Below are 25,535 nucleotides of genomic sequence, written 5' to 3' on the forward strand. Positions count from 1 at the left end.
CTTGCTTTTGAACTATGAGAGATGTTCCAAGTTCATCTTAAACATTCCCTGTCCAGACCTTGAAGGAACTATTTCTCTAAAAGAACTTTGGTTCCTTTCAATAGGAAATGATATTTAGAGGCTACATTCCAAGTACTAAGATTGCTTATTGCTCAAATTGACTGTCATTTGTAGGCCTTTTTAGTGAACAAAGCTCAGAAATATATGGGGATTTTTCATCATGTCATTTAGATAATTCCCATGAAAATTCAGGGTGCTAGAGAGATTTTACTTCACTTCATCTATCTTAGGTTTGTGTTTTCTTTCTCTGATGTTGGAGTTCCAGTTTTCAATGACATCAATATAATTGTTTACAGTCTTGTGCCACTTAATGACATTTTGTTCATTAGTGCATAATAATGGAGCTAAAAAATTCTTGTCACCTAGTATTTTTAATATCTTTTTTGTGTTTTGATATGTTTAGATATATAAACATTTACAATGTTACAATTGTCTACAGAATTCAGTATAATAATATCTTATAGGTTTTTATCCCCAAAGCGATGATATACCATATATGAATACCTACGTGTGGAAATGGCTATATTTTCTAGGTTTGTATAAGTATACTCAATGATGTTTACACACTAAAATTGCCTAAGATGTGTTTCTCAGAATTTATTCCCATCATTAAGCAACACACGACTATATTTATGTTATTTAAAATACTTTCAGGAATGTATTCCTGAAATGAAATGAAATTCTCTTGTCTTTAAGCTATATCCCACTAAGGTATGTTTGAAATAATTCATTTCTGTTGTTTGTCACCAACATGATATCACAGGTTGTTTCATTTTTGCTTTCAATATTTAGGTGTTACTTTTTAAAGATTTTTTTGTTTATTTTACAATTATTTAAATATTTAGAAGAGCCAAAGTTAATTTGTAAAAATAAGTTGTTTCTGTTTTCTGGTACTGGTGATTGAACCCAGGGCTCCTATCCACTGAGCCACATACCTAGCCTCTTTATTTTTTTATTTAGAGATAGTTCTCACTAAGTTGCGTAGGGACTTGCTAAGTTGCTGAGGCTAGCTTTGAACTTGTGATTCTCCTGCCTGATTTTGAAAGAACTCTAGCTTTTGTCCCAGTTCTGTCTACCCTGATGTTACTCTCTTTTATAGTTAACTTTTAAAATTTATTTCATTATGTATTCTGCTATTAAAAAAATAAGCAAATGAGAAAAGGGATATGTAGCTCAGTGGTAGAGCACTTGCCTACCATACATGAGGCCATGTGTTCAATCCCCAGCACCATAAAAAGAAAAAGAAAAGCAAATGATTTTTACATCTAGCCATGATAGCTTTATATAGGTACTGGCTTCACCTTCCCAACTGAAACAACTAAAATTACTGCATATTTATATGCAAAATATTGATCCATGCCTTGCATTAGACACCTGAATTAACTCACAGACTTAAATATTAAACTCAAAACTACAAAACCTCCAGGAAAAAAATAAGAGAAAAATTTTTGTTGAACTTAGATTCGGCAAAGATTTCTTAAATTTGACAACAAAAGCATTAAAAAGGATTTGACAATGTGGGATTCATCAAACTAAAACCTCTGTAATTCAAAATACACTTTGAAGTGAATGAAATAGACAAAACACAAGCTGGGAGGAAATTACTGTAAAGCATTTATCAAGACTTGCATCAAGAATATATGAAGAACTCTTAGAACTCATTATAAAAAATATAGTCCTGTAAAATAACACTTCATCAAAGAAGATAAACAGATAGTAAATACATTAAAAATGCTTGACATAATTATCAGGGAAATGCAATTTTGAAGCATAAGAGTTACCACTACACACTTATTAAATATCTAATATTAAAGACAATTGTGCTGAGTGGTTGGAGAAGAGATGGAGGAACTGGATGGGTACACAGCTGGTGGGGATATAAAGTGGTAGAATCACCTTCTTAAAAAGGTAAACATACACCAGTCATATCCAACCATTCTTTTCCAAAGAAAAGATAAGTTATATAGCAATAGGAGGAATTTTATATCAGTGTTCTTGGCTATTTTATTTGTAAAAGCCCCAAACTGGAAAAAAAATCCAAATGTCTATCAATAGATGATAGACAAATTGTGGTACATACATATAATGAAATGCTACTCAGCAATAAAAATAGATGATAGATAAACTGATGTAGATGAATCTCAAATTATGCTGAATAAGAGAAGCCATAGAAAATACAATATATTATCCCATACACATAAAACTTGAGGAATACAAAGCAATCTATTAAGATAGACATTTTGCTGGAGGAATGGGAAAGTGGGGGGCAAGAAGGAAGGGTGACAAAGGGCAGAATTACCTAGAGAATGAGAATATTTTTGGACATAAAGGATGTGTATATTGATTATAATGGTGATTTCATAATTTCATGTTAAAATTTATCAAATTGCACACTTTAAATACATGTAATTTATTGCATGTCAATTTTACCTCAAAGCTATAAGAAATAATATATTCATCTTTTTTCACTTTCTAAGATACAAATAGTATTCTATAAATATTTTTCTCTACTTCATTTTTAAAAAATGTATTCTGGAAACCAGCTTTTAGCAGTAGTTAAAATTATTTTCTTTCTTCTTTGGTTTATTCAACAACTTTCATTGATGACGGTTGTTTCAGCCTTTTGTGACCATCTTGTATTATTATAATTAATGCTTGAATAACATAGTTTTGTAAATACAAGTTTTAAACATTTGTTGTTGTATTCCCAGTATCTTTAGAAGTTAGGGCTGGGGGACTATAGCTCAGCAGTAGAGCACTTGCCCTAGATACCCTTCCCCAGCACTGAAAAAGTTAAAAAAAAAAAAAAAAAGTGGGGCTGGGGATGTGGCTCGCCTGGCATGCTTGTGGCCTGGGTTCGATCCTCAGCACCACATACCAACAAAGATGTTGTGTCCGCCGAGAACTAAAAAATAAATATTAAAAATTCTCTCTCTCTCTCTCTCTCCCCTCTCTCACTAAAAAAAAAAAAAAAAAGTGGGATTGTTGAGTTAATAGGTAAATATATAAGCAGTTTTGGGAGATGTTGCCAAATCTCATTCATAAGGGTTGTATCATTTTGTATACTTATCAGCAGTGTCTGAGAATTTGTATTCCCCCACATTCTCTCACCTACTGAGTATGTTGTCAAACGTTTGGATCATGCCAATGCAAGTGAGAAATGGTATCTTGGTGTGGTTTAATTTGTATTTTGTTCATTATGAGCTAAGCAGAGCATGTTTCCATATGCTATAGCTATTTGCATTTCTTTTCATGAGATCTGTTTATTTCTTCAGCCCATTTTTGTATAGGTTTGCTGGCCATTTTATTTATAATGTTCTTTATATTTCAGGAACATGATTCTTTGGACAATAATATGTTGCAAATATTTTTTCTCAGGTTGTCATTGTCAAACTGTGTGTGTGTGTGTGTGTGTGTGTGTAGCAGGTTTAGATACATCCAGGAAAGATTTTTTCGATGAGGCAGGTTTTGCCCACTCATAATACATAGAAAATTTCACCCAATATTTTCTAGTACTTGTTTATTTTCTATTTTTACATTCATGTTTCTTATCCATTTGTAGTTTCTTTTGAATAAGTAGAGAAAAATCCAATTTTATAATTTTTCATGTGGTAACGCTACTTATTAGAAAGTCTATTTTCCCCAACCTAACTTTTATTGTACCCCAAATGTCCAGTTGGTTCTGTTTCTGGATTCTCTATTCTGTCCCACAATCTCTATGTATTCCTGGGCTTGGACGAGGGTACATGAATTAATTATATAGTCTGCCCTCCCTGTACCCTTCATTGCTCTTCTTTTTCAGTGCTTTCCTGCTTATTCTTGTTCTTTTGAATTGACTATATTCAACTTGACGACAGATTTTTAAAGATCCACAGATGTTCATTCCCTCCCCAAGTTAAACGTCTCCAGTTTCTTCAATTTTTAGCACGTGCTTTTCGGGGGCTATTCATGATTCTGTTCTTTTCCACAAGTCATGCAACCTTAAAATGTGGCATCCAGAAATGAAGCCACCGGCGTGGGGTGATAATGACATGATTCCTTAGGGTAAGGCTTTTTAAAAAGAGTGTCATCCACAATTGGAGAAAGTAACAGGACTGGAGTGAGCAGGGAAGGAAAGCCCAGTCCGAGCAATAGTCCTTTAGAAGGGAGCAGGAGAAGCTTCTCCTCTTCTGTCTGCACTTTTGGGGCAGGTACCTGGTGTCTCAACACATTGACAAAAGGGTTTTGCTCTGGGAAGGGCTGGGAGGCCTGACTTTCTCCTTTTTCCTAGTCTCTGCCTATAATCCCCTTCTGCTAGTTCCCTGTCTTCCTCCAGGGCCTTCTAAATCGCCGGTCCTCTCCCAGTTCAGGGGACAGGTGAGCCTCTTTCCTTCTGGAGTCCTTTCATTTGGACTCTTCCGCTCCTCCCGCTGTCCCCCGCCGGGCTCCGCAGTTGGTTCTTTCCGCTCCCGGCCCCGCCCCTCGGCATCCTCCCTCTGCTCACTGCAGTCCGCCCAGGGCTTCTTCTGATGATGCGTTTAAGTGCCTTGGGCGGAAAGCACTGCGGTGGAGGAAGGCAAAGTTCACTCCCAGTACCCGCCCCCTGTGCTGGGTCCTACTTAAGTAGGAAACGGCGAAAGAGAGGGTCCTGTGCTGTTCTGCAGGGAAGCGTCGCTTCCGCTCAGCTGTCCCTACACCATGGACTCAGTACCTGCCACTGTGCCTTCTGTCACTGCTTCCCCGGGGGACCCGGAGCTCCTGGGACCCCTGTCGGTGCTCTACGCAGCCCTCATAGCCAAGCTACTGGAGGTGAGGGTCCTATTTCCAGGGAGGGACCCCAGCTCTGGCAGGCGGGTGGCTGAGTTCTGGCAGAGTGGGTGCACTGACTGTCGCGGCGACGGAGAAATGGAGTGTGTCAGGCCCAAGGCAGGCAGGACGTGACTGTATTGTTAAGTGAGGCCGGTGAGAGTGTACTTGAGCTTTTCCCACTTGCACTTTTTTTTTTTTTTTTTGACGGAATAGAGGTGACAACCTCATGGTATGTCCCGAAATGCAGCCAACAATCCAAACAGCTAACGTTACTACAGGTCTTTTCCCTACTGAGACTGCTGGGGAATTGGGCCCAAATGACAGTTATCTCCTATTACGTGTAGAGGACGGTGAAAACAGGGAAGAGTAGGCAGGTGTTTACTGCACTGCCTTTGAGCAACCATTTAAAATTAGGCTTTAAATTATATAGAAGGATGTTAAATTCAGAGAAGTTTATCTAAGCCAGTTTTCAAGAGTTGTCTGAAATTACATGTCACTTATCTGTTTATATAAGAGTGGAATGGAAGTAAGATTTAAAATCTTATACATATATCATCATTGTTTTTATTTGTTGCCATAAAATTAATTAGTTCTTTCATATATTTAAGTATTTGTCTTAAATGAATTTTTTAAATTATAAAAACCAGGTTATCTAAGAGAAAAGAATGATCCAGAGGGATTCTAGCCAGGTGTTAGATAATGTGATGATATAGGGCCTGTTACAAACTGGAAATGTATGCTCAATTTAAAGTATTTAGATTTGGGCTGGGGTTGTGGTTCAGTGGTAGAGCGCTTGCCTAGCATGCATGAGGCACTGGGTTCGATCCTCAGCACCATATAAAAAACAAAATAATGTGTCCACCTAAAACTAAAGATACATAAATAAATAATTTTTTAAAAAGTATTTAGATTCATTATACTTGAAAACACTGCAAGCAAACAAAAAATATGAGACTGCCAGTATCCTCTCTCTTGAAGAAGCTATTGGAAAATATTGAGGAGGTGGATTTCTGATGAGGAGGTTGGTTTAGAATTGCCATGATTCTTTGTGACTGTTTTGTTATAAATTTAAGGTTTCCCATTTCTTCTAATTTGTCTGTTTCAGCTGTTTACTACATTGCCTGATGATACTCAACCTGGAACTGATTTTTATGGACTACCATGGAAGCCTGTAGTTTTCACTGTTTTCTTTGGGATTGTATCCTTTGCCATTTTCTTTTGGAGAACTGCTCTTGTTGTGAGTAAATTAACTTACTTATACCTTAGCACATAAGCACAAGGATTATTTTATATAGTCACTGTCCCCCCCTTTTTTCTTTTTCAGTTGCTAAAACACAAATTAGTGGTTTAAGTCAAACTAACCTTATAAAATAATTTAGTGTGGGTGCATTTGGTAGAACTGGTAATTCTTGCAGCCATCCTGACCAGTAGTTTCATATGTATCAGAAGTCTTAAAAGTGGGATAAAAGGTGGGATAGGTTAGATAAATATCCTTTTATGTAGCATATATGTCTAGTAATCTATCTTAAAGAAATAACTATGCTTTGAAGATTTTGGTAATGTTTTTCAATGGAACAGTGTATTAGATTGAAGACTTAGCACAACATAATTCATTTAGGGGTTATTGTATGTTCGATTAATGGAATAGTAGGCAGATTTATTTATTTCAAAGCTTTGAGGTACAGAAAATGCTCACAATTAAATGTGAAGTGGGAAAAAAAGCAGAAACTAAGATTTAAATGTTGATGAACTGTATGTTAATATAAACACATATAAACGGGGAAATGCTGCAAAGAAATACAGTAAAATGAGAAAAAGGAGATGAGATAATTTTTCCAGTCTTTTATATAAATTTTTCCCAGATTTTATGATTTGATCATATGTTCAGAAAATACCTTTTTATTTGGAAGTATACATTATGTGTTGTCCAAAAATCCATTAAATGTTTTGTTCATTAAGTTTTTTTTTCCTGAGCAGAATTAGTCTATCTCTGTGTATGTGTGTACATATATGTATAAGTGTGTGTGTGTGTGTGTGTGTGTGTGTGTGTGTGTGTATATATATATATATATATATATATATATATATATATATATGCGCTTATACATACTTATGTTTGTACTGTAGGTCATTCTGTTTCATAGTTATTTAACATAATTGGAAGAAAATTATTTTAGGTAAATGGACTTTGCATATGAAAAGCCTAACAGTTAAAGAGGCCAAAAGCATTGGATACAAATCTTTTCAAATCTGAGTGTTCTTTTTCTGATTTCTTAATTATTTCAGACATATCATTGTTAAGATAAGTTTCCTCTCCTTGTACAATTGAGTGTAAAATCTCTTAAAAAGTATTCCCTTCTTAAATAGAAGAATCGTTTGCCTGGATTCCTGTGAGGAATTTTCTAATCTCATTGAACTTTTTCTCAGCTAAAAGGAAAAAGGAAATAGAAGGATAAAGAGAAGGGAAAAACAGGAAAACGTTTTATATTTCTTTCTCTTGTTTCTTTCATTTCAAGAACCCCGGTACCTGTTTCTCTTTTCACTAGGTTATGTGGGATCTGGTTCCTAGCTTGTTGCTCCTCAGTTTCAGCATTTGACTTTGAAACTTTAGTTCCTACCTTAGATGACTGCTTTTATGCTACTTCCCATTTTCCTCTGTTGTCATTTTGAGTAAAAGGTTAGCAAGGCTATGACATTAAAGAAATGTTCATTTCTTTCTGTGTTGGAGTTTTCTGAATGCAGTTTCCTATTACGAAGATCCCATGGATGATCCATGGACACATCTGAGTATCCCATCACCATTTATAACATTTGAAAGTAATATGCTAAGTTACAAAGAAATTTAGTGATGTTTTAAAAAAAAATCTGCTTAGGTTTTATTATCAGGCAGTTTATTGCTGTCTTTTGGAAATGATTGTTTTTGTCCTTTCCAGAATATGTTAATTGTCATTTCTCTTGTTGCTTGTACATTTTCTTCTAGCAGTCTTCCCTTTCAGATTTCTTGCTATATATTTAGTGGTTTGCAGAAATAAGATGATGTAGCCTCTTAGTTTCTAAATTCAGCCAATAGCCAAATTTAAATTGGAGTTCTAAGATGTTTTCTGGTGAGTGAAAGTGGCATATCTTAGTACAAAGATTATGCCTTTAATATTGTTTCCTCGGATTCCTTTTGAATAGTCATTGTTTCTAGACTTTATCCTGGTTATTTAGAATTGTCAAGTAAATGATTTTGAGTACACACACACACACACACACACACATCTTTACTGTGAAATAAGGTACATATCTTAGTGTTTTTATGTCAGAGGCTATTTATGAAATATCACTACCAATTAAATTTAAAAGGCTTGTTAACCTTTACTTATTTTTAATCCTATAAATTATTATCCTGAACCAGAATGTTATTAAATTCTCACTTGGTTATGATTCTGACTGTTGTTTTAGGAATGCTGTTTCTATTGAGCAGATGTTTGACATCAAATTTAATCTTTTTTCTCTCTTCTAGGTAAAAGATAGAGTATATCAAGGTAAATTTTTAGGTTTCTTAAACTTGTAATAACCCTTTGTATTGGTGTTTGATGTGTGTTTTATGTATGTTAGAAGTAGATACAGTGACTTTTAATGTCTATTATCTTTTTTACCTCCTGAAAATTTTACTATTCCTAGGTTGCTAGCATGGATAATAGAGTGGATGATGATGGTTCCAGCTCTGAGATAGGAGATAAAGAGGAGGAACAAATTGTGGATAGGGAGATGATGATAAGTTTTAATTTGGGGCAGATTAACTTTTGAATATTGATGTAATGCAGATGTATTACATTTGAAGAGTATTTGTATGCTAATGATTTAATCATGCATTAAGTAATTGAGTAGATAATTTAAAGAATGGTAATGTGAATCAGTATGTTCTCATTTCTGTTTTTCTTTGCAAAGAATTAAATGATTCCATTTTCTGAAAAGAAAGTATTTTGAGAAGGGAGGAATATCAAGCTACAACATTTTACTGTATTTCCCATCTGTGAAATAAGCTTAAATTGAAATATCATTTTGGATGGGAGGGGTACCTGGTATTGAACTCTGGGGCACTCTACTGAGCCACATCCCCAACCCCCTATATTTAGAGACCAAGTCTCCCTTAGTTGCTTAGTGTCTCGCTCTTGCTGAGGCTGGCTTTGAACTTGGGATCCTTCTAGCTCAGCCTCCTGAGCCACTGGGATTACAGGTGTGCACCACTGCGCCCAGCAAAATATCATTGTTCTTATATTTTTCTTAAATTTTAATAATTTTTATACTCTTATTGCTAATAAGCATAGATTGCTTTTTAAAAGCATAATAGTTATGCAAAGAAGTATTTCCTCATAGTACCATATAACATGTCTTTGCTTTTAGTAGATTGAGTAATTGAATTTCATTTAGTGATTGTAATAATCTTGTGTATTTCCCCCTTTTAGTCAATGAAGAGCAAATTTCCAAAAAGGTGAACAATTTCATGAAAGAAAATGAAGAACTAATGCAGAAATTGTTAAATTATGAACAGAAGGTATAATTATTTTTTTGTTTCTTTCTCCCTTGAATCATTTCTACCTGTTTTAATTTAAAAATCGTATTTTAAAATTTTAGTTTCATTATTTCCTACAAATCATCCAAATTCTAAGCAGTCATATGTATTAAGTACTGCTTTCTTCTAGAAAGGGTCACTTGTCTGGAAGTAACTTGTATAGTAGCACTATAATTTGTGTATCTTAATTCTGAATGCTTTATTTACATAGATAAAGGAATCAAAGAAACAGGTCCAAGAGATCATGAAACAAAATATGATTCTTTCTGATGAAGCAAATAAATATAAGGTAAAAATCTCTTCTTTGGGGGGAATTACATTCTAAACTCAAAAGTAAATGTAATGAGTGAGTAATCTTGACACCTTTTTTTTTTCCAGGATAAAATGAAGCTTCTTGAAAAAGCTAAAGAACTTCTGGATGAGAGAGCTAAAATTCTTCATGTTATGTTAGACTCTGAGAGAGAACAGAAAGCTAAGAATCAGGACTTGGTAAGAGTTTTGCTGCTAAGTGTTACTGCAATTTGGCTTTTGAAATATTTTGTAAAATTGGTTAAGTTGAACTTAGTCCAGCTGTTAACTAAAGTAAGATTAGGAGTCAAGGAAGTTGAACCCACTTCTGCCCATTTTGTGGAACTTTTAAGTATTGATACAACAAATTATTTTTATGGGCCTAGGAAATATTTTTATTCTCAACCTTGGATAATTTTCATATTGCTTTGCTCTGCCCTTGGAAACATGCAGAACAACTAAAAAACTATTGTCCAGTTGAATGGTATTTGTTTACTTTTTACTTGAAAGAGTAATGAATTAATCAATTTTCTGTACTTAAAAAAATTTTACTTACATATTTAATTTTCAATTTCTATAAGTTTCTGTAATTACATAAAAGTTGCAAAAGATAGTAGAGAGTGTGTTCTGAAATATCCTACCCCCAAGTAAGCTTGATCACCTAGCTGAGGTAGTATTTATAAGATTTCTCCACTGTAAAAATTCTTTCCAATCCTTTTCATATTGTATTCTTTGGAAGTTACCATGCACAGCCCACAGTTAAAGTATGAAGAGTTACAAACTCAGGATGCAGCTCATGGTAGAGCACTTGCCTAGCATGCATGAGGCCCAGGATTCAATCCCAGGCATTGCAAACAAAGATTGCAGAGTTATGTCCACTTCCTTAAGGAGCGAGTATCTTTATAAATTTTTTGGAATTCTTCTGTATGTGAGATTAGTCTGTTATTCCTTAAATTTTATCATTTTTTACTTCAGATAAGAAAATTTTAAAAATGATCTTGGGAAATTTTTTTCTCTATCACTAGAAAAAAATTACTAATTTGAACTGGTTTACTTGAAACAGTAATTAATTAGTTAATTTTCTATGCTTTAAAACATTTTATTTACTTATTGCATTATGATTTTCTATACTTTGACCTTTTTTTTCTGGTTATCTCATAAACAGTAAGGTTGTGGATGCCATGAAATATTTATGACTTCATTTCCCTCATCTCTTTCAGTTCTTGAATTTTGCTTAGTCCAAAGCTGGATCCCCTGCATTTACCTGAAATGTAATGGGATGGCTTGACAAAAATTTTGTTGTGTTTATCTTTTTTAGTATATATATGTGTGTGTGTGTGTGTGTGTGTGTGTACACACACACACACACACACACATATATATCAGTATTTCTACTGAAATCATAATGCATATTTTGTGTTCTGTTTTCACCTGGCAGATAAGGGAAAATAAGAAATCTATAGAGAAGCTTAAAGATGTCATTTCAGTGAATACTTCTGAACTTTCAGAGGTAAAGCTGCCAACTCTTGCTAACGGATATTAATACTACATCTTATTTTTGTTTCAGACCAAAAATTTGAGGTGTGCTAAAATGTGCAAAAAATGAGAACTATATGATGTCTGGTTTGGGAAAGTATAACTTTGTTTTTTCTTTGGAATTAATTCACTAACTGTAGTGTTTTGCATTAGCTTCAAATTGTCCTTAATGAAGCTAAGCTTCGTGAAGGGAAGGTGAAGTTGGAATGCTGTCAGCTTCAGAAAGAAAATACCATTCTTAAGAAGAAGAATGAACAGGTAAAGAAAATTTGATGTCATACATAATGTAAACTAGAGAAGTGAATATCATTATCTTGTATCTTTCTTGGATCTGTTTCTGAGGTAAGGAATATTCATGTAGGACCTTTTCTAGATATGCAATGCTCCCCAAATTGAGTGCATATATATGGTCTCCATCTGTTTTGGATTTTTGGATTATTGCTTTTCTTATCAAATGTCAATCAGTTATTAACTTGCATAGCCTCAAAGAAACTTTTTAAATCAGAAAATTAAGTATTTTATGATCCTCTTTTGAGTAGTTACTGATTCACCGGCCAAGGGAAGATTACATGATAAGGAATCTAAATTTAGGAGACAGTCATATGTGCCCAGCCATTCCTGCTGGAGGTAAATTATTTGAATTGGCAGCAATTTTCTGGGGAATGCAATAAACAGGGTCAACTTCCTGATAGCTCTGATGTTCTTACTGCAGCTGTGAGAGTTGGGGCCACTCTGCCCTCTTCCTTAACCAAGGTCTCAACCCCCTCGATTGAGGCAGGCCACTGAGGAGTATGGCTCTCTATTTCTTTGTCTAAGTCTTGTAGTCCTGATATATCCAGTGCAGAAACCCCTCCCTAACCCATAGGAATTCATGTGTTTTGACTTTTCAGTTGCAGCAGGAAGTCAAAGACTGGAGTACATCACACGCTGAGCTCAGTGAACAAATGAAATCATTTGAGAAGTCCCAGAAAGATTTACAAGTAGCTCTTAGTCACAAAGATGATACTATTAATGTAAGTTTATACTCCAAATACATGTTTCATCTCATGAATTCTCCTGAAATCTTCTGAATTAAAATCGAGAGTCTTCCAACCTTTTGCTTCTTTTCTAGGCTTTGACTAATGACATCACACAGTTGAATCAGTTACAATGTGAATCTGAATCTGAGGATCAAAGTAGAGATGAGTCAGATGAATTAACCAATGGAGAGGTAGCAGGTAAGATCAGTCTCAGGGAGGTTGAATCCTTTTTTGCTTTCCTGTCTTTAATTAAGTATACAGATGCTACTTTTCAGCTGGCTGAATTTCTTCTTAAGCTTCAGGGTTGTAGACACATATCACTGGATCTATAGATATGTCTGTTGCATTGGCAGAGGTGGGTTGCTGGGGTATAATGTAGCAATAGGCATGTGAAGAACACTGACTTTTTCTATCCCATTGAAAACTAGTAAGTACACTGCAGCTACAATAATCACATCCTATACCTCTAAGTATTGAACATTGTACAGTAAGAGAAATTTATTTCTTAACTTATGCAGATGATACTTGATTTTGATACTCATCATCTCTATGGCTCTGTGGTTTTAAGGTCCACAGTCAGTCTTAAGAGTCCGGAGGTAGTTGGAACCATAAACTAAGGCTGTGAGAACAGAGGCTAGAGACTATCAGAAAGCTAGAGAGGGAGTGTAACAGTGTTTACTGATGAGGAAAATATTTCCAGATGTTTTCTCCCAAGTTGGATATTGCTTACATAGCAAGTATTTCAAACTACACCTGGTAGTAGATTCAGGGAGAAAATAGAGGATTGAATCTTTCTAAACAAGACACTTACTTGCCCAGGTGAAGATAGATCTGAGAGAGAAGAAAAGCTTTTATCTTACAAGAATAGCATAGATAACATTTTAGTTGTGCATACTAGAAATTCACCTTTTTTTTTAAGACAGACACAGTACTTTCATTTATTTTTATGCTGAGGATCAAACTCAGTGCCTCACACATGCTAGGTGAGCACTCTACCACTGAGCCACAACCCCAGTTTGAAATTCACCTCTCTCTTCTTTTCTTTTTTAAATCTAAGCTTGCAATTCTCTTAAAAGTCATTAGTCTAATCAGTTTAATTATTTAATTGATTTTTTTTTCTTTTGGTGTTTGAACACAATCATTCTTTAGTTTGGGGAAGTTAGGAGAATATAGAGTTAAAAGTAAGGAAAGAAAAAGCTAAAGTCTTTTGTTTTTTAGGTGATCGGAACGAGAAGATCAAAGATCAAATTAAGCAGATGATGGATGTCTCTCGGGTATAGTTCTTTGTAAGAGTCCCATAGTGCCTGTGAATTCTTCCTGTGCCTCACTTTTAAGAATACCTCTCTTTTGTGCAATTTTTAGACACAAACTACAATATCAGTAGTTGAAGAGGATCTAAAACTTGTACAACTTAAGCTAACAGCCTCGATGTCCACAAAATATAATCTAGAAGGTGGGTTCTTCTTGAGAAGAAATTGCCATGTTGGAAAGACTTAAAATTTTATTGGAAAGATAAAGAATGGCTTCTTGCTTTCATGCTTCTTACTTTTCTTGGCACTACTCCCTCGAACAAGTTCTTAAGTCCTTGTACACATATAGAGATAAGCTGTTTTATCCTTTACAGACCAAAAAAAGAAATTAGAAAGTGACTGCAATTCACTACGGTCTTCTAAAGTTGGACTGGAAGATGAATGCAAAACTCTTAGGCAGAAAGTGGAGATTTTAAATGAACTCTACCAGCAAAATGAGATGGCATTACAAAAGTAAGATTTTCATTGTTTGTTATTGTTATCACTGTGTGAACTAACAGATAATTTATCTTTTCTTAAGATTATTTACAATTTCTTCTAGTTAGTAATAAGTAGAGATTTGTCTTTTTTCCTTTGTGTTTTGTTTCCTATAAGTTGCATTTTTCTTTCCATCATCAGTCTTAAGAGTCCTGAGGTAGTTGGAACCATAAACTAAGGCTGTGAGGACATCGTAATCAATTGTCAAATTCATATGAAGGCAGGAAGTGGTAAACTGGTATTAACAGTCACTGATGTGGAGATACCTCTCAAAGATCTAGACCCTTTCTATGATCCCACTATTTATTTTAATTACCTTTCATTGTGATCAGTTATGTAATTCTAATGTTTTAAACTTGTATCTCTAACTCTGGACCTTTAAAAATACTGAGTGATTTGGAATGACATGTTTTAGTAGAATAAAAACTTCAAAAAGGAATAATATTTACTTATTGATGGTACAAGTTTTGGACTTGAATATCTCAGATGTTCACACTAAAAATTGAACTGTGGCAAGGACCTTAGGAGTTATGATTACAGAAGTACTTGTTTGTAGTATATATTTATATATTAATCTTCTCAGTGTGGAGCTAGTTATTTTTTGAAAGTTCATTTGAAGTTTTTAATCCACAAAAATACTTGAATTCTCTAAAAATAGGTTTTTTGTGTCATATTTTATTTGTTTGCACCTGATTTTACTCTTCGGCATATATATATATAATCTTGTTAAAGCAAAGACAGACCTTCTTACAGACCTAACTATTTTTAGGTATTTTGACTTCTGTTGCCTAATTAATGCATTAAATATTGAAACCTTTCCATTAACTTTTCTAAAATTCTTTGATCTCCAAGCGACCTTTTTAGAATCTCGAATTTTTGTTCAGGCCAGTTCTAAATGCCTGGCCTGTTTCAAAGAAACATTTCTCATTTTATCACTTTTTTTTAAAAAGAACACTTGTTTTCTCTGTCCCTATTAGTAATATGAATGACCTAAATGGCAATTAATTTTCTTTGTAATGCAGTTAAATTGTAGCACTATTTTCTTCAACTCCTCCAAAATTCATTCAGTCATCATCTGTGGTTTGTACTCTTTTTACTCATCCCCAGGTACTATGTTAGTTCAAGCCTGTGTCATCTTTTCTGTTTCTAACCTAGGTGATCTGTCTTCATTCTCCGTTATTTATATTTTTATATAATTTATTTCAAATTCTTAGTAATTTTCTCTATAGCCGCTTGAGTGGACTTTCTAAAATATAAGTCTGTCCATGTCAATATGTGCCTGTGGTTTATGAAGAATTTGCTTTCTATTTGATGACCTGTTCTTTTTTTAATAGTTTAAATATTTTTAATCATTTTCCTCATCCCCTGTATAAGCTTGATGTAATCATAAATTATAATGGAATTATAATTATATAATTATAATTTTATTCATCTTCTCATAATTTAAAGGCCATGGTATATATTCTGGATTTAATAAAAACCTGACATAGATTAATAGGTTTATTATTTTTTTTATGGGCTTTAAGTAGCTCCTGAATCAGATAACTGTTGTGGCATTGTATGTTAGTACTTCATATACTGTGAACTCCACAAGGCATTCATTGAATTTATACACATATTTAAAGTTTCTGTAGTTCTGCATTCTACACTGTTGGTTTCTTATTTGAAATTATTTTCATTCTATTTGAACATTGTCCTTTAATGATAGATTTGATTAGTGTATCAAAGGTAGTACAAGGATAAACAGAGAATAGTATTTTATCCACTAAATATTGCTACCTTTACAATCTGTATTAGGTTGACATGAACTTCATGATTAGAGTTAAAACCAGTTTCCATTTTTGAAGGATCTTTCTTTTGGCTACTGAATTTTGACTGTTACTTAGTTTTAGCAATTTAAAAATATCCAATTAATTACCATCTGTTTTAAATTTTTTCTTTAAGGAGTCCATTATCATTGTTGTTTGGTCTTATCCCTCCCCTAGTTCCTGTAGTCATTTCTCTGTTTTTTTAACAGTTGTATTGGGAAGTGCCTAGGTGTAGTTTTCCCCACCCCACCCACATTTTCCTCGTGCAGTTATGTTGCTTGGGACCATTAAACATTTCTTGAATTTTCGAGTCTTTTTCTAAATGTTGATTTTACCTCATTCTCTCTTCTGATTATAATAATGCATATTAGAATTTGATTTCCCCTGCCTCCTACATTCTGGATTTATTTCTTCTGGATATTTTCTTCTGACCTGTCTTAAAAGTGCTAGGATTTATTTTACTTCCCAAATCTGCTGCTAAAATCATTCATTGAGTTTAGGATTTTAAAAAGTTCAGGGTTTAAAATATTATTTTAGTTGTAGATGGACATAATATTTTATTTTATTTTTTATAGGATTTTTTTAAGAGAGAGAGAAAGAGAGAATCTTAATATTTATTTTTTAGTTTTTGGCGGACACAACATCTTTGTATGTGGTGCTGAGGATTGAACCCGGGCTGCACGCATGCCAAGCGAGCGCGCTACCGCTTGAGCCACATCCCCAGCCTGACACAATATTTTATTTATTTTATGTGGTGTTGAGGACTGATCCCAGTGCCCCGCACGTGCTTCACCACTGAGCCACAACCCCAGTCCTATTTCAGTACTACAGCTCAAACCCAGGACCTTGAGCCATGTGCTCTACTATTGAGCCACCTCCCCAGACTCCTTGCTCTTTCTCATAAGGGACTAGTGTCTTACTACTTTCCAAGCCATCTTTAATCTCATCATTCTGCCTCTGCCTCCTGAGTATCTTCGACTGTAGGTAGGTCACCACACCCAACTATTTCTTGGTTTTATAGTTTCTAATCCTTTGACAAAATTCATAATCTTTTTTTTTCCTTTTTTGTGGTGCTGGGGTTTGAACTCAGAGCCTTGTGCATGCAAGGCAGCACTCTACCAACTAAACTATATTCCCAGCCCTGAAATTCATAATCTTGACTTTACCTTTTTGACTATATAAAGCACAGTGATTTTAAAACATGTGCGGATAACCCCATTAGGTGGTTTACTTTTCTGTGGGATTTTTTCTCACAGAATTTTGTCTTACGGAGTGCCTGGTCAGTTTTGATTGGCTAACATTGTGATAATTATAGATGAAATTTGAGGACTAAGATGAAGTTATCTTCTTATAGAAAAGTGTTGAGGTTACTTGAGTAAGATTGTCACTTTAAATTTAGCAATTAAGATAATTCAAAAATGACTTGTCTTTTCAATGTTTCAGTATTGTTCCTTTTGAATTTTTTGCCTGTTCATCACTTAAGTGTGCAGTACTTTCTAATCTAAACTCAAAGGCTAGGGCTTTTATTAAGGGTCCCTTTATTTGTAGCCCCAAACACTTCTTTTTTCCTCTAAGCCCAGGAATTTGATGAAGGCTTAGTTCAGACTCATTATATCTTTGTGTTATCTTCAATATGTGGGTAAACCTAGGAGAAAAGTACCTCAAAGTGCCAGCCTTTTTCTAATGGATCTTGGCCACATACATATATCTTCACTGCCTTTTTAGCTTGGATCCTTTCAAACACAATTTTATATTCTTATAAAGATGTTTTAATTGTTCTTAGTGCTCTCAGACTAACTCTTTGATAATTGGAAACAAAATTCTCTCTGTCCTTCAAGATTCAGTTTTCTCCATATTCCTTCTTAAGCCAGTGGGGAAAATTATTATATTCCTTTAGGCGTCATTTATACCTGAAACAGTGAGCTCTTTTATTCTTTAGCATCTTACAAGGTAACTAGTATATTATAGCCACTCATAAAATACTTGCTGAAGAATTAAATGAGAAGCTATATAAGAATATATAATCCCCTTTTTCTATTTGGTATCAATAATCCTTTTTTACTATAATTCTTCTGATTTATGGAAAATTAAGTTTCAAGTTAATTATCTTTTGAATTGGAACTATGGCTAAAGTAGTACAAGGATAGCAGAAAATAGTATTTTTTAAATCATTAAATGTGGCTACCTTTGTCTCAGTAGATGAACATCTTGAGTTTCATGATCAGAGTTAAAACTTGTCAGTAGATAATACTCTGATCGTGGGTCAGTTTGGCTTCTTTTTCTGGTTGACAGACATTATCAAAACTCATATTTGTCTTTTTGCTTAATTGCAATTCTTTTGAAATAGATATCTAAAGTGTGAAAAATGTTCTGTGGTTAATTGCATAGCTAAAAGACATATTCTAGAAGATTTTTTCTTTGACTGACTATATCTTTATTATGGTACCAGTCTTGGATTGAGAAAAGAGTTCCTCCATGACAAAGATATACTTAGTGTCCTACCCATGGCAGAAACGAGAAAAGAATTATCCCCTGCTTTATCCTAATATGTTTAATGATGTTAGGTAGATCAGTCCTGATCTTCCACATTGAAGTAAAGTGAGTTTTTATTATCTTACACACAGGATACTTGCCCTTGGGGCACATGTTGTTTTCACATTTATTTTATTTACTGGTAAGTAGAGAATTAAGAGGAGAAGTTAGAAAATGTAAGTGATTTGCCAGAGTTTGATTTACAAAATTGCAGGTTTGAATTCCTATTTTATGTGCTTAAGCATTTTATAGAATTGTGGGAAGTGATATTCACAGAGAGAAACTTTTGATTTGATAACTGGCTTTATTTTAGGAAACTGAGCCAGGAAGAATATGAGAGACTAGAAAAAGAGCAGTGGCTGTCAGCTGCAGATGAAAAGGTGGTTTCCGCTGTACAGGAAGTTAAAAATTACAAGTGAGTTCAGTTTCTAAAGGAGGGTGTCAATGTCTAATGAACTAGTGTTAGCTTTCTTTTTTAATCTTTTTTTACATTATGTAGATAGAAGAAAATAGCATGGAAGTATAAATAACGAGAGGATATGAATACATTCAATTCACACAGGAGAAAAAATAAATTTCAACTTTACAAATGAAAAATGTTAACAAAAATTTACTTATACCCAATGGGCAAGACCATAGGGAACTTGGTCAATGCAAACAGTTCGGAGGGTTTTGTATGTTGTAGTAATTCTTTAAGAAATCAGTTTGCTGTGTGATGTATCAAGACCCACAAAAGTGTGGCATTTGATAGACCTTGGAAATCTTCTATGGATATAATTTGAAAAAAAGAAAAAAAGTTTTAAGGAGGAAGATATTTCTAGCAGAATTACTTGAGAACACACTGATAAACAGTTAAGGAAATTATAATTTATCATTCAGAATCTCTAGCAATTAAATGATAAAGAAGTTATTAGTATTAGGTTTTTATTTTATTTATTTATTTATTTTTGGTGCTTTACTACTAAGCTACATCCTTAGACCTTTTTTTTACTTTGAGACAGGGTCTCAGTTGCATAGGTTCCCACTTAATTGCTGAGACTGACCTCGAACTTGTGATCCTCCTGCCTCAGCTTCCCAATCATTGGGATTACTGGCATGTGGCATTGCACCTGGCCTGTAGTATTAGTTTTGATCACACTGGATTCATATAACTATAGAAATGTTTTTCTTATGTATGATAAAGTCTTTAAAAGTATAGCTGATGGAATAAAGGGAAAATGGTCAGAATGTTTCAAATGTTATTCAATTGTTGTAATTCTTAGGCGGAGAATTGAAGAGATGGAAGAAGAATTACAGAAAACCGAGCGCTCATTTAAAAACCAGGTAGTAATTAATACTGTCCTGTAGTTGCAGAATTCTTTGATATCTAATACAGACAATTATAGGCTATTATAATGAGTCCCTAAAAACATATTTTTTTAATGTGTTGTCCTTTTCAGATTGCTATGAATGAGAAGAAAGCTCATGATAACTGGGTAAGATTTTTTCCCCCTTTTCTTTATTTTGTGCATAGCCTACCGCAACTGAATTTGAATATTTTCTCTTTAATAGCTCAAAGCTCGGTCTGCCGAAAGAGCTATAGCTGAAGAGAAAAGGGAAGCTGCTAATTTGAGACAGAAGTATGTGATTTTGGTATCTTACTATATGTTTTATAGTGTTTTAAGGTTATGCTAGATATTATCTATGAAGGTTTCATAATTCAGCCCATTCTTTCTCAATATTCAAGACTATTGGAAATGGCCCAAAAGATGGCACTGCGGCAATATGAACCCGTGATTGTAAAACCTATGCCGGGAAGACCAAATTTACAAAATCCTCCTCGGAGAGGTAGGGGACACTTTGTAAAAGGAGCTATTTTATTTCTTGGTGCAGAATGTATGTAAATTACTTTTTATTTCTGTGTGTATTGGTTATGAAATAATCTGAATGATTTGCTAAAGCGGGAGGTGAGGGTTGGTGTCAGGGAGAAGGCTGCCTTAAAGTAGTAACATGGCATTGTTGTCTTTAGGCCCACTGAGCCATAATGGCTCTTTTGGTCCATCCCCCGTGAGTGGTGGAGAATGTTCTCCTCCACTGACAACAGAGCCAGCTGGGAGACCTCCTTCTGCTACTCTTAATCGAAAGGATACGCCTAGAAACGGATTTGGTGAGCATTCACTTGTTGCTTTATAGTAAACTGCTTCAAGGTTTTGTTTTTTTTTTCCCCTTTTGAATATTCTAATGAAAACATAGAATTTGGGCCTGAACAATATATAGAAGATAATTTCGTACTTTATCTTAGTGAATGTTTTCTGTAAAATCTGTTCTAGAATAGAAAACATTTTTTTTTCCTGGAGGTCCCTGTATTGTTTTTTCCTTTTAAATTTTACACTGTGAAGTGTAAACCTTTATCTTTAAATTAAATCTCTATGGTGTTCCTTTCCAAAATATTATAAAAGTAGTCTTAAACTTTATGTAGCATACATATTTCCAACATGAAATACTGAGTCTTATTTCCAATTCTAAACAGGACTGTAGTCTTGGTAAGATTGGAAGTCAGGTTATACAGACTAAAGAAAAGCCAGCCTATACATACTTCAAGTCTATAGCTTAAAGTTTAGGACCAGTACTTATTAATCTGCTGTTCTATCAACCCAAGGCAGTTCTTTATTTTACTTAAGTCTCTTCATAAATTGTGATTTACGTATTGGGCAACCCATTTTTTTAAAAAAAAATATTTTTAATTGTAGATGGACATGATATCTTTATTTATTTTTTAAATGTGTGCTGAGAATCAAACCCAGTGCCTCACACATGCTAGGCAAACACTCTACAACTGAGCTATGACCCCAACCCCTGGGAAACCCATGTTTCATGTTGCTTTCTAGTTATTGTTGAACCCTGACCTGTCCACCAGTGGTTTATTTCTTCTGAAAAATACATACAAGGGCTCTGATCTTCCTTTCCCAAGGGTCAATGGATGGACCTTTACCTCGTACTGGTCTTCTGAGGCATCTGGGAAACCCGTTGCCTCTGGTAAAGGGACCAAGTAATTTCAAAGAATCTGTAATTGTGGATGGAGGATTTTTATTCTTTTCATGTTAGAATAAGTCTGAATCCATTCTTTGATCTCTAACAGACCCAGGATGTGGTCCAGCTCACGTGAACAACAGCTCCAGAAGTTCTTCTCCAGCTAAGGTGACAAATGAGGGCAAGGTAAGTTCTGTAGTTACTGTGAATCATGTGGTCATGCAGGAACATGTAGCTTTCCTACAGTACTTGCTCTTTGCTTTATCCTTCTTTGTGTTCTATTTGTACTATCCCATTTGTTTTTTTAAAAAGCAAACTGTTCCCCAAGAACCTGAGACCCCCTCAGTCTCCACCATTACTTCTTTGACTGAGCATCCAGTTGGAGTAAGTACTTAGAGGTTGAGAACTGAATTGGGTTTTATTCTGTGCATTTCTGGAAAGGATATTCAGAGCATGACACTGATCTTGTTTGCTTTAAACTGCATGCAATATTGAGCTTACTTTTCTCCTTCACTTGGGAATGTTGCTTAATGAACTACAGAATGTGAAAAGTTATCACTCTAACTTTATATGGTGTTTTGTGTTGAATGTTCTAAGGCAAAGTAAATTCATTATAAATTACATAATTCATCATTTTTATTTTTGTTTGGAAGAATGTTATTTAAGAATTCCTCCATTTGTGCAAACCCTATTTTGAGTGATTTGAATTAGACTGGTATCAGATTTTCTGAAAGTGAAATACTGTTTCAGTGAAACAATGATAATCTGAAATGACCTCTTGAGCCAGTCCCAAGAAATGGTCTCATTTGTTCACATAAGTGTATTCTCTTGTAACTGTGTTGCTATTATATCTGGTAGGTCTTCTGCAGCTCTATAATAAAATAAATTTTTAATTGTTTAGTTTCAAACCCACTACTCATAGGAAATGATAAATCAATATCTCAAATGGTGTACAGTAAATGAAAGTAAATATTAAAGCCTTGTCTTCCTAATTTGTGTGTATAGCACTGTGTTGGAAAATACTTCTCAAGTTCCAGTGTATATATATTCCAGGAATATACATCTCTGGAGAAATCTAAGGGCAGCTTAGATTAGACCCCAAAACCCTTTGTAGTAGAAGATTTAAAAGAGAGCAAAGACCCATTGTTAGAGAGGAGTAGAGGTGGGAAAAGCATGGCTTGGAGGCAAACCTGGGATTGAGTTCCTTTAATATGCAGTGTGGCCTTCAACAAATTATGATATTCCATTTGCTTTTGTTCCCTCTTATTTAAAACAAGACAGTCTACTTAAAGATCTCAGAGGTTGAATAATATATGAAAGACTTACTGAAGATACTCTGAATAGTAGCTATTATTACATGGGTAGAGAATGGATTTTTCATTTTATTCTGTTCATTCTTAATATGGAAATAATGAGCTATTGTGATGAAAGGGAAGTGATGGGGAGGGGGGGACTCCCTTTGAAATAGATTGTAGTGAACACAGCATGACATACTGGTCAGAAATCACCTCTGTTAATAACCTCTGCCAGTTCTCTTGCCTTTCCCTTTCCTGTGCAGATATAATCAGTAACAAACTGCTCCCTCTTGTGGCATCCTTCCAACTTCTGTAAGCTGTCAGGGGGAATACACAGGAGGGGTGGGTAGAGTTTTGTTGCACTGATGGTGCTCTCTGGACAGGTGCCTGTTTTGGGTTTTAGCTTTTATCGGTGTTGGTACTTTGTCTTAATATATAGGAATTTTAAAACTTTTAACTGCTTTCAAATCTTAAATTGCAGGTTCATATGGCTATGAAAGGGCCCCCTCCTTTCTCAGGGGTACCCTTCATGGGCCCCCCGATGGGATGGCCTCCACCACCTCCCATTTGGTATGGACCGCCACTTCAGCTCAGTGGGCCTTTTGGGCCTCGGCCAATTCCTCCACCATTTGGTATGATGATCTGAACAGTAGTGATTGACTTATAAATCACATTCATCTTTCATTTCTATTGCTTGCTAAAACGGTTGCTATCTCAGGTCTTAACAATGAAAGGATAAAGCTGAGTACATTTTAACTTTTCCTCCAGTTTTCTGGGACATATGGGACACTACATAATCTTATACTGAGATAGGCAATAGCTATCTCTCATAGACAAGGATAAGGGGCTATATACAGAAAAGCCAGAAATATTACTTCTGCAGATGTTTGTTGAAAATCTGTTGATATGCACTGCAATAGATGGAAAGGTGGATGAGACACATGCCATAACTTAAAATTTTGTCACAGATATGAAAATCCTATAACATAAAGTTTGTAAGCACCCATAATGGAAGCATAAGCAGTAGGTTATAGAATATAGAAAAGGAAAAGTCAAACCCTCCTTACCTTGAGAAAAGTCAGAGGGAAGTGTTAAAGAGGAGGATTTAACAGTGACCTAATAAATGTTGCTGATTTAATTAGGTGGCTGTGGAAGGCCTTTTCCAGGAGGGCATGCACCTTGATTCTGATGGCATGTGTAAAGTCCATGCTGAAATACTTCATGAATTTTTAATGGATACAGTAATAAATAGTGGGATTTCCTTTTATCAAAATTTATTTGATGTAGTAAAGTTCTTATTTCATAATCTATCATCTTGTCATGGTAATATAGTACTTCCAAATATAAATGGAGCTCTTGTGAGACAGAAATAATTCTGCAATTATATAGTAGGGAAAGAAAAAAGACAAGCCTGGAGCTAGGTAGAGCCATGTTTAAATCCTTAATATGTTGCTTCATGGCTGGTTGGTCAAAGGCTATAACCTAAACTTGTTCCATCTCAGTTTGCCTCATCTAGCAAGTCAGGATGTTCGCCAGTTGATGTTCTAGGCTTGGGAGAAATTAAAGACTATATTAACATACTTGAAATCACCCTAGTTCAGAAATTTCTGGGTATTTACATAACTTTCTTTTTATTTTCCAGGTCCTGGTATGCGTCCACCAATAGGCTTCAGAGAATATGCACCAGGTGTTCCACCTGGAAAACAGGATTTGCCTTTTGACCCTCTTGATTTTTTTCCAGGACCCGCACCAGCACCATTTAGACCTTTAGGCTCATTTGGCCCAAGAGAGTACTTCATTCCTGGTGCCCCATTACCACCTCCAACTCATGGTCCCCAAGACTATGGGCCACCACCTGCTGCAAAAGACTTAATGCCTTCAGGCTTTAAAGATGAACCTCCACCTACACCTAATTCTCAGAGTAGTGAGGGCCGTTCACAGGAGTTAAAACAGGGCCCATAAAATTAACCTCTGACACTTAGTCAGAAAATGGACTATGAACTATTCATCAAGTTAAAGGATTATTGGCTTCAAAATATAAAAGTTTATTTTAAATGGTTTATGTTTTTAGAATGAAGCTGCCTTGGCGCAGTATACATTTTGAGCCAAAATATTTTCCCCCTAAATATCCCCCACTTAAGCTAGAGTATCCTTCCAAGTTTAAAATGTGCAATAAGGAATACCTTTGTTTTAGTTAATGTAGCATATACAATTGCTAAATGATTTAGAATGTCATAATTATGGACATTTCCTGTGGAAATGCTTTAAGAACATGTATTTCCATTATCCTATTTTTAGTGTATTCCAGTTGATAACAGAGAAATGGTGTTTTATAAGCTTGATTTTTTTCTCTTTCAATATCTGGTCAAAGAGACTATTACACTAAAAATGTTTACTCAAAGATCATACACTTCATTTTCCTTCTTGCTGAAGTTCTTTGTTGTAATAGTTCATAAAAAATTGTTTATTAATATTTCCCAAGTGTCTGTTGATTCATTGGATCGTCATGAGACTTTGTGCCATTGGGGAAGCATGTAAACTCACTCTCAGAACTGAAGATGGTGACTTGACAGCATATTCCCTGTTGCTCACTGTTACGGAGGCTGGACCTTGGTCAACTGTGGACTTCTACACAGGATTTCTTTTACTTGTGAGAAGTCTTGTGGCTCTATTTTTGTAGCACATTCATGTACTTTTTTCTAACCACTGTCCATGTGAGAATGGTTTTCTGAGAATGAGTTTACATTAGTAGCAAGAGTTGTTTGACCTGAAGTTCTACTGCTTTTGCCATTATTGCATTATAACAGTAAAATATAAGGTGGTATGTTGTGTCTATAAGAAATAAGGAAATTTCT

General features: G+C 34.8%; 1 protein-coding gene across 1 annotated transcript in view; it reads left to right on the forward strand.

Annotated features, from left to right (window-relative positions):
* The window catches only part of LOC308640686 (transport and Golgi organization protein 1 homolog), a gene marked incomplete at its 5' end in the record, with an annotated part of 34,875 nt that extends 9,722 nt beyond the window's left edge, over window positions 1-25,153 (forward strand). Inside the window, 20 exons of the mRNA XM_081312477.1 lie at window positions 5,954-6,085; window positions 8,354-8,375; window positions 9,300-9,388; window positions 9,785-9,895; window positions 11,133-11,204; window positions 11,384-11,488; window positions 12,121-12,243; window positions 12,342-12,447; window positions 13,468-13,523; window positions 13,612-13,702; window positions 13,874-14,012; window positions 18,690-18,791; window positions 19,639-19,699; window positions 19,816-19,851; window positions 19,928-19,995; window positions 20,103-20,203; window positions 20,385-20,522; window positions 21,495-21,769; window positions 23,162-23,312; window positions 24,323-25,153. Coding sequence (XP_081168603.1) covers window positions 5,954-6,085; window positions 8,354-8,375; window positions 9,300-9,388; window positions 9,785-9,895; window positions 11,133-11,204; window positions 11,384-11,488; window positions 12,121-12,243; window positions 12,342-12,447; window positions 13,468-13,523; window positions 13,612-13,702; window positions 13,874-14,012; window positions 18,690-18,791; window positions 19,639-19,699; window positions 19,816-19,851; window positions 19,928-19,995; window positions 20,103-20,203; window positions 20,385-20,522; window positions 21,495-21,769; window positions 23,162-23,312; window positions 24,323-24,642 — 2,298 coding nt within the window. The 3' untranslated portion in view covers window positions 24,643-25,153. The remainder of the gene's footprint in view (window positions 1-5,953; window positions 6,086-8,353; window positions 8,376-9,299; window positions 9,389-9,784; window positions 9,896-11,132; window positions 11,205-11,383; window positions 11,489-12,120; window positions 12,244-12,341; window positions 12,448-13,467; window positions 13,524-13,611; window positions 13,703-13,873; window positions 14,013-18,689; window positions 18,792-19,638; window positions 19,700-19,815; window positions 19,852-19,927; window positions 19,996-20,102; window positions 20,204-20,384; window positions 20,523-21,494; window positions 21,770-23,161; window positions 23,313-24,322) is intronic.
* Window positions 25,154-25,535: the final 382 nt, after the last annotated feature.

This window comes from Spermophilus citellus (genome assembly GCF_964194105.1).
Source record: "Spermophilus citellus genome assembly, contig: SCAFFOLD_102, whole genome shotgun sequence".
Classification (NCBI taxonomy): domain Eukaryota; kingdom Metazoa; phylum Chordata; class Mammalia; order Rodentia; family Sciuridae; genus Spermophilus; species Spermophilus citellus.